Raw genomic sequence first — 9,772 nt, 5'->3', positions numbered from 1 at the left:
TAGCAGGTACAGTAACTCCTCACTTAAAGTTGTCCTGCTTAATGTTGTTTTGTTGTTAAATTGCTGATCAGTTAGGGAACATACTCATTTAAAGTTGCGCAATGCTCCACTCTTATGTTGTTTGGCTGCCTGCTTTCGCCACAGCTGGCAGACCCCGCAGATTAGCACCTTCCCTCTCCTTCCCGTGGCAATCAGCCAGGGGCAACTGTAGACATTTTGCCGCCCCAAGCACGGTGGCATGCCGCGGGGGACACTCTGCCGGTCGCTGGTCCCGCGGCTCTGGTGGACCTCCTGCAGGCATGCCTGCGGAGGGTCCACTGGTCCCGTGGCTTTGGTGGACCCTCCACAAGCACACCTGCAGGAGGTCCACCGGACCCCTGCCTGCCGCCCTCCTGGCGACCGGCAGAGCTCCCTCCGCCCGCCCCAAGCCTGTGCTTGGTGTGCTGGGGCCTGGAGTCGCCCCTGCAATCAGCTGGCTTGCAGCATTTTGGAGGCAGGAAGGAGGGGGAGAAGCGAGGACTCAGCACACAGGCTCCCCCTCCCTACCCTGCCTCCTGAACATGGCAATCGGCAGGCTTGCAGCATTTAGAAGGGAGGGGGAAGGAGCCAGGATGCAGTGTGTGAAGTAAAGGGGGAGGAAGTGATGGGGGAGAAGAGGCAGGTCAAGAGTGGGGGCTTGAGGGAAGGGGAGGAGTAGGTGGGCTGAGGGTTGAGCCCTCCCCACCCCTGGTGCTTGCAGAGTAGGGGAAGCTGCCCTGGAACCTAACCCTCCCCCCCCCCCCCGATTTACATTAATTCTTACGGGGAAATTGGATTCTCTTAACATCAGTTCACTTAAAGTCGCATTTTTCAGGAACATAAATACAATGTTAACTGAGGAGTTACTGTATTCTTTATGCATCATAAAGACTAAAAAAATCAATTTTTTAAATTTCACCTTTTTAACAATCATCTTCAAGTGACTTCGCCAAAGTCACACATGCTGTTTGTAGCAGGACCCAGTTCTCCAGAGTGAATTCCTGACCCCACTGGAGTAAATGGCAAAAGTACCATTGATTTCAATGGAGCCAAAATGTCACCTTAGTCTTCAGTTTAGCACATTCTCTCCTCTTCACTCTCTCTTTCTAGTATAATGACAGCATTTCTAAAATTATTTGTTAACAAATAATATATGGCTTGATTGATAACTCTTTCTGCTAATCTCCTGCAAATAATAAAGACCCTTAAGAAGGACAGACATAATGGACACAACAGTATTTAGCTGGGTCAGATATTATTCTGCAAAAGGCTCAGATATATAGTCTACTTCATAGCAAATGACTGTGCAAATTTCTGCTTATAGGGAAAATATGTATTAAAAGAAGTTCTGCTATGCTTTATGCATATGTGTGTCAAGATATTAAGGATAAAACAATTATGAAAGCGTTCATAATTTTTTAATCTCACAAACAGTGGTATAAATTACTTGAAGATTAAAATCTCATCACTGCTTCTTTAGTGGTTACATATTAATAGTTAATTTATTTCTGAAGTGCAGCAGCACTGTTTAATTATCCTGGGTTGAAAGTGTATATGGTATATTAAGGTTTCTCCATGAGAATTACTATTGCACTGGTCTGCTTAACTGGTTAATACAACTGGGTGAGTGCTAGCACAAACTGGTCGACTCTTTCATTTCTGTGCCTGAGACAGACATGTATGCTTTCTGCTAGTTTTACTCGCGTGGACCCTTGATCCTGCAAAGATTTGTGTACGGGATAGGATTATTCAGAGTGCGTTAAATTAAGCACGTGGATAAATCTTTGCAATGTATTAACCATGGTTCCGATAGTTTAGTATTGTATATCTATCACAACCATTTACTTTGCAGCAAAGGGGCTGACTTGTCCAAAAAGGATTACTAGTGACACCTCCTCATTAAAAGTGTTTAGTGTTTATATGCCTCTGCTTTGGGGGGAAAAGGGGGGCATTTTGAGCAGAGGAATTTATAAAAATCAGGATTCCTGTTCCACAGACTTTGTGCGGTATTTCCAGTACTCACCAGCGTAGGGGTTAAATGGAAGGGGCTCTGGCTGGCTACAGTGATACTTTCCAGAGACATACCGTGACCGTCCCCACTTACACTGATGCTCTTTCACCCACCTCCAGGCTGTCAAACAGCTCTCGGGGGCAGATTGTTACTGTTCCTTTCCCTTGAACCCCGCTTATTCTCCAGCCCTCTTTCCCGATCTCCAGCTGATCTCAATGCCAGCAACTGACATAAGCAAAAGTCAGGACCAAGCCAGTTTCTCTAACTAATATTCTTCTTTGCACTTTAGATGGCAGCAGCAGGGCCATGAAAAGCTCACCGAGTTTGTGGGTTTTCAGGGACATCCCTCCCATCAATAACCAAAATGCCTCTTTATCCTCCCGTCTAAGGACAAATCCTTTTTTAATTTGATTCCCTTTCTCCATCCTCCACCAACTCCCTCCCCCACGCCTCTCCCGAATGAACGCTGCCTGCGGCCACGCTGCTCCCGGCAGAGCCCCGCTTTGTGTTTGCCGGGGGCGGGAGAGCGGTGCCCCCGCCAGCAATCCGGGAGCCGGTGGGAAGCTGCGGGCCCCTCTCGCCGGCCGTGGGCTGGGGGGCGCTGGGCGCGGAGCTCCTGCCTCTCCCGAGGGGGGTGGGGTGGAGGCTCCTCTCTCTCGCTAGCTCTGCCCCAGTAAAGTGCAGCAATTGGGCACGTCTGGACCCGAGCAAGGGGAGCGGGGCCGCTCGGGGCGCCCAGCCGGCGGCGCGCTCTCCCCACGTAGGACTGGGCAGGCAGCGGCGGCCAGGCGCCCGCTCCCCTTCCAGCTCCAGCCCCAAACTAGTTCCCCGAGCGGCTGGCCCCGCCAGGCACCGGCTTCGCCTCGGGGCTCCTCGCTTGGTTCCCCATCCCGCGCCTTCGCCGCCGGCTGCGAGGAGCGGCTCTGCCCTTCTGGCCTGAACCCACGGGGCTGGAGCAACAAGACACCGGTGGGGGGCGGGGGGAGAAACTTATTTTGCTCCCTCCTCCCCTAGAGCCGCGCAGAGCCGCGGCGCTCCCGTGCCGGCGCTGACGGGCAGTGGGGAGGCTTTGCCTTGAACTGCGCGTGGAGAGGAGCCACAGCCCCACTCCCACTGGGCTGGCGGGGGCCCGGCAGCTGCCGCAAGGAGGGAGAGTTGGGAGCTTGGCGGCCGGAGCTGGGCTTGTCCTCCGCCAGCTGCTGCGTTCCTGGGGCTGCTCCCGCCGGAGGGACCGAGCCCGGCGTCTCCCCGCGGCCGGAGGGGAGCCGATGCGAACCAGAGGCGCCCCGGCCGCGGCTAGCACTGGGCTCTGCAGGACTCTCCCGGCCCCCACCGCCCCGCAGGCGAGCGGCGCAGCGAAGGAGCGAGCGAGCCCGGCAGGCTCGGGGCGATGGCGAGCCCGAGGCACGGCCACTTAGCGGCTGCAGCGCTCTTCCTCGCCCAGTGCTTGGCAGCCCGCTTCCAGCTCGTGGACGGGGAGACGGCGCGGCGACCTCAGGGTAAGGGCTGCTGCGGAAGTTCCCCGGTTCCGTGGCGGGGCTGTTCTGGGGGTGCGCGGGCGAGGCACACGCCGATCAGCAGCCCCCGCCGTGGCCTCTGGTCGGGTTCCCCCCAGGCGCCGGTGCCGTGTGAGGCCAGCCCCCTGCCCCAGCCTCCCTCTACCGCCCACTCCACTTTGCTGGCCGGCCGAGGGAGATCGAGCCTGTCCCCTCTTCAGCGAAGCGGTGGCCACAGTGAGATGCTGCGGTTGGGGCTGGGTTTGCCCCTTGCCTCTGGGTCCGTGGGAAGGTTGCTGCCTTGGAGCTGATGGAGCTGGGACCTCCCCGCTCTCTCCTTCCGGGTTTATTGGGGTAAATCGGGAGCCGCTCAGCTGAGGAGGTGCGGGGGGATGTTTCTCTCCTGAGTCCCAACTTCTCACTAGAGCCCAGGAGTCTCAGTCCCAGCCATGATACTTGAGCGCTGGGAGCAGGGTGACCACCAAGCAAGTGTGAAAAATCAGGACAGGGGATGGGAGGTAATAGGAGTCTATATAAGAGAAGGACCCCAAAAATCAGGACTGTCCCTATAAAATTGGGACATCTGGTCACCCTAGGTGAGAGAGACACCTGCAAAGGCAGAACAGCCTTAATTAGTCACCTAACTGGTCTGAACACCCGGGAACCGAGAGTCCGGGGAGCTGTGACCCGTCCCTGCCCCCCAAAGCCTATCAAAGAGACCCTGGCTTTGTAAAGCGCAGCAGTAATTGCCACACCCCCTCTTTGGAGGGGGCCAGGCTTGCAAAAGGAAGCCCCTGTTCTCCGGTGGGCTCTGCGGGTTCCTTGCTGTTACTAAATAGGCTGCTTTCTCTACGTGGGTCTCTAGTAATGGGTGTTGTCTTCACTTTTGGCCTGATTTTCAGAGGTGCTGAGCAACTGCAGCTCCCTCTGACTTTAGCTGGAGTTGAGGTTGCTCATTACCTCTCAAAACCAGGTTGTAAGTGTCCCCGGAAAACTTTACCTCCCCTCCTCAGCAGGCCTTTTCTCCCTGGATCCAACCAATCCTATTGCTTGCAAAGTGGTCTGGGACCGACTCCCGATGATCAGCGCAGACCACTGAGACCGGCTAGAGCTGCCTCTCACTCTGGCTGAGTTCTCGGAAGCCCTCAGCTGCATGCCCACCAATAAATCAGCACAAGTTAGTTCAGGTACTGGCAGGTGCCTAGCTCTAGCCCTTTCTGGTACCATGGGCTGACCACATTTGCTTGTAACCCTTTCAGGGTCCTCTAGTTCAAAACTTTTCTAGAAACACCTGTTAGTGCATCAGGCCAGCCACATGTAGTGGGCTCTCATCAGCTGCACAGTCTTTCCCCAAACGTGGTTCCCTTCCTGGTCATCATATCCAATAGACCTCTGCATGCTTTTAATCCATAGGGAGAATTGCCAGAGAAGTCTTGGCATGCTTGAGAAAAGTTGGCTGTTGAATGGAATAGGGTGAACATTTTTAGCATATTAGAAGGCTAAGAATAACAACTGAAAGTTGCTGTGTTTAACATTATGGGTTCGGTTTGGGAATGCAAATTTTTTATTATCATTAAACATCCATCTTTAGAGCCATAAGGGCACTTTACTTTCCCTCCCCTGCTAGCCAAAAAGTTAACCCCCAAGCTGAGTCCTGTAGTCCTTTTACAAATAGTCTGTAAGAAAACTAACCCCATTTTGCACAGGTGGTTTGATACAAATGTGAAGAATTGAGTGACATGAGCAGTATAGATGTAGGAGTTTTAAAAACATTCACCTAGGGCTATGCCAGACCTGTGGGGCCTACCACTGAGTTTAGGTATTGCAGGTTGCTGAGGGCTCACATGTCAGTTCAGGGAAAACCCAGAAGGAAGGTTTTCATATACTCCTTCCGCATGTATATGTCCAACCCTGTGCTGCAATTTCTAGGGCTTTGCCTTTAGGAAACATACACAAATATTATTTACTGTAAATCACTAGAGAAAATAAAGGAAAGGGGTGAGGCTAAAAAAGAAAATAATAAATATGTAAGGCTGTACTCTGAGCATGTGAAGTTCATTAATTTTCCACCGTAGGCGTGTTTGTGCAAAAGAAGTGTCAATAATTTCTTGATTAAATACAGTCTATTGATGAAGTGAATGATCAATGCACACTGCTGGTCATTCACTGCTGATTTAGGCTTTAGAGCTGCATTATTTTAATGTCTATCTCAGCACTAAATAGAATGGCATATCACCTGCTCATTAATCTGTTGTTTTTAATATGCTGTGTCTTATCAGGTAAAGGAAAAATATTTAACCTTTGAATATGATCCATAGTGTCAAGTACCAATATAGTTATTATAAAGGTGAATTTTATTTTTATGTTAAGTCCTGATGAAATAATCTGTAAGAGATAATCTTCTCTCATAACAGTAAAATGGAAATTTTAAATGACAACTTTTGACAGGTAGCTTGTTGTGAGGTTTGTTATCTTTTTAAATCCTGTTTCTAAAAATATGATATTACTGTCACAAGCATGTTGTCGAAATTCAGTAACAGAAATTGAAATACATTCAGCCTTAATATGTATGGTTCCTTCGTTCTTCAATAGAGGAGCACAATAGAATAATAGACTATATTTCTTACAGCAAGTAGAGAATGCTGTTATGCAGAGCAAGGAGACCTGACTGCAACAAAAATATATTCTGAAAGTTATTCCATGAATTTTTATATCTGCGTGTCCAAGAAGTACCATTTTGAAAATGAACATTGTATCTAACTTCGGTTTATGTGGTTTGAAATGTAAAAAGCGCCATTTAAAAGTTTTACTTGTACATCGAGGTCAATACCATGCCCCTTCTGATATGTTTAAATATAGTCTTCTAAATTTTAAACTGAACCGAAAAATCTTCGAAGTAACTGCAAATGCTTAATGGGAGTTTGATTATAGTTTGTGTCTGAACTATGCATTATTTACATTCTCAGGAGTAAAATACATTCTTGTAATTGAAATGAAATAAAAATAGAAAGGAATGCAGACAATACATGTGGTATAGATTCTTGAATAGCTGGAGTAAAGAGAGGATTTTATGGAATGTTATCAAATGAACATCATGATTTCATATAAAACTGACCCACAGTTTGCTGAGCCACAGTTTTGTATGGCTTTTGCCAGCAGTTCAGAACTAGTCCCTTCAGACTTCCTGAGATACTAACCATTTGTCTAGTAGCCTAGAGGTTTGATGTTTAGCAACCAGTAATTTTATAGCAAACGTGTTTGGCTGTAACCAAACAAAAAGGTTCCTGGTGGTGGAATTAAATGTGAAGTGTTTGTGCTGCTGATGAATAGGAAGCATCTCCACAAGAGGGCAGAACTGTTGTCCCTTGCAACTTAGTCTTTCAGCAGACATGGTTCTTTTCAAAATGTTTCAGACCAATTGTCTTATATTATTTTTTTGCTATATTTGTGTTTGTATAGAGCTTCATTTTACTGACTAGAAATGACATAAATCAGTGGTCAAGGTTTCTTAAATGTAAGATTTGGGCATATGTGTGTTTTAAGATAATCACACTGAATATGAAGTAAGTTCAGTAAACTGAAGCAAAGGTTCTTTGGGAAGCTAGCTGAACAATTACAGCTTCTGGTTGTCTAAATGAGGGCTTATTAATTGTTGAAGTATTCCCACAAGAAGCCTGAAAAATGTTACTTTTCTGAAAACACGATCAGTCAGAATTAGGAGGCTTTTATTGTAATTTTTACACCATCAAAGCATGTTCCAGTGTTTTGATATAATTTATATTCATTGACAAACAACCATTAGATATTGCTATTTAGAGGGGAATATTGTTCAATTTGTTCCATTTTATTCTTAGACTAACCTTTAGCTAATGCTCAAACATTCAAACCTGCTGCACTGCTTGAGTTGCTTGTCTGTATTACTTTTTTCTCATTAGGAGACTTGGCTGATTAATATTTCATGTTAAATCAGAAAAAGAAACAAAATATTAAGCAGTATATATGTTTGGTAACTTCTATTTCTATTGTATTAAATGTTATTTCTGTGAGTTAATGATATTTGTAAACGAAAAATCAAATAGAGAAATACAGGTGGCCATTACTGATACTTTAGCAATAAAGCCAACTCATGTCCTATATAAGTAGTACTTAGAATTCCTTTTAAGGAACTCATCTCTATTTTTACATCCTTACTTTTCCTACTTTCTCCTTTTGACATATTATCATTTTTTCTAAATGTGTGGTTTGAAATATTGCTGATATACAAAGATGTTTGTCACAGATTAGTCAGGTTGATCTGAGTCTCTAAATTCAAGTTTTGTAACATGTTTCTACAAAACCTGCAGTAAGATCAATAGTTATAGTTCATTGACTTTTTAAAAATTACTCTGAGAACAGCTTGTTATTTGCATCCCCTTGCATCAGTTGCATCAGACTTGTGACTAACTGTAAACTTGAAATTAACTATAAGGCACAGTGGAACTGACTATTGTCCCTGTCCAAGCTGTCAACAAATATAATTAATGATGAAAGGTAAATTAGACTTCTAAAAATTCTGTCATTTTGGGTAATTTAGTTTATTACCACAGGTAAATTAATGTAAAGCAAAACATGGGGTCATATCCTGCAGTCTTATGAAAACCCCAGGGGACTCATAGAAACTCCATGAGATTCAAAAATTGCAGTTTCATTGGAATACTCTAATGAGGGGAATGGACTTGAGGGACTGTGAAGGAGGTAGCACAGGGTTTCTCAAACAGGGGTTGCCGCTTGTGTAGGGAAAGCCCCTGATGGGCCAGGCTGGTGTGTTTACCTGCCCTGTCCGCGGGTCCAGCCGATTGCGGCTCCCACTGGCCACGGATTGCTGCTCTGGGCCAGTGGGAACCACAATCGGCCGGACCTGGGACAGGACAGGTAAACACACCGGCCTGGCCTGCCAGAGGCTTTCCCTACACAAGCGGTGACCCTTGTTTGAGAAACAAGTAGAAGATATAGCCTGTGTACAGGGCCGGTGCAAGGATGTTTTGCGCCCTAGGCAAAACTTCCACCTTGCGCCCTCCCCCGTCCCCGAGCCCGGCAGTGGCTCCCTGCTCCTCCCCACCCTGAGGTGCCCCCCCTGTGGCAGCTCCCCCCCTGGGGAGCCATGTGGCAGCTCTCCACCCCCCCTCTGCCCTGAGGCGCGCCCCCCCCCAGCCATGGCAGCTCCCCCCTGGGGAGCCGTGCGGCAGCTGCCCACCCCAGCTCACCCCTGCTCCGCCTCCTCCCCGAGCAAGCCATGGCTGCTTCACTTCTCCCGCCTCCCAGGCTTGCGGCACCGGTGTACACACAAATAGCTAATTCTGTTGCAAATGTAATTTTCATAACTGTATACGGGCTTATGCATGTGCATAAGTTTATGTGCATAGGCTTATGCGTGTGAATTTCACATGCACAACTGCATGCCTATACTCTTTCAGAATTATTGTCCTATTAAGATGTTACCCCATCCAAAGGTTAGATATCTTCCTATCACAAAGGCCATTGACAGTCAGTCACCAGCTCAACAATGTCGTCTTCTAGAGAAATTAGAAACTCAGCTGTGCCTGTCAGTCTTTATGGGTGGAGCAATGATGAACCCTGCCTTCAGGTTGGATGATGTAATGATATAACCACAATAAGGTTCTGTTTCCAAACCTTCATGCATCTTGGCCCCAAATGTTAACCCCAAGTATATTTACCTATATGTATAGGCCTAGAAATCATTTAGGTTAATAGAAACTGATACTAAAATTCAGACAGTTGAGAGCACTCTGTCTTAAAGTAGGCCTCTGCTTTTTCATACTTCCTTTCCCACAGTGGTAAGTGGAATATAATACAGATCAAAATGACTAAGGTAATTTTCATTTGTTTGGGGAGTAATTTCTATTTAATTCTATTCTTGGTTTTCTCCCCACTAATTTAACCTGAAGCCAGAGTTTAAAATAGACTCAAAACAGTACCAGGCTTGTCATTGCTCAGTGATGAAATTTAATTAGGTCATAACAACACTGTAAAACTCAGACAGCTTATAGCAAGACTACTTCATTTTAAACCAACATTTGGGGAGAGGAGATAGGGAGGCACAAGGAAGAGGATTTTAGGATTGTGAGCAAATAGCATTCCTTGTCATCTAGTACTAACTTGCCAGCAGTGTGAGATATCATCAGATCACTGAAGGGCTGATTAGGGATGGGCTGAGAATGCTGGGCAGTAGAATCTAACTTCTTGTTCC

The 9,772-nt window shown here is 47.0% G+C and overlaps 1 protein-coding gene across 1 annotated transcript in view; it reads left to right on the top strand.

Moving 5' to 3' along the window:
* Positions 1–2,631: 2,631 nt before the first annotated feature.
* PLXDC2 (plexin domain containing 2) overlaps positions 2,632–9,772 on the top strand; it is a 409,324-nt gene continuing 402,183 nt past the window's right edge. Inside the window, exon 1 of the mRNA XM_050939575.1 lies at positions 2,632–3,528. Coding sequence (XP_050795532.1) covers positions 3,420–3,528 — 109 coding nt within the window. The 5' untranslated portion in view covers positions 2,632–3,419. The remainder of the gene's footprint in view (positions 3,529–9,772) is intronic.

The sequence above is a fragment of the Gopherus flavomarginatus genome, chromosome 2 (assembly GCF_025201925.1).
Source record: "Gopherus flavomarginatus isolate rGopFla2 chromosome 2, rGopFla2.mat.asm, whole genome shotgun sequence".
NCBI lineage: Eukaryota > Metazoa > Chordata > Testudines > Testudinidae > Gopherus > Gopherus flavomarginatus.
This window is presented reverse-complemented; position numbering and strand designations above follow the sequence as displayed.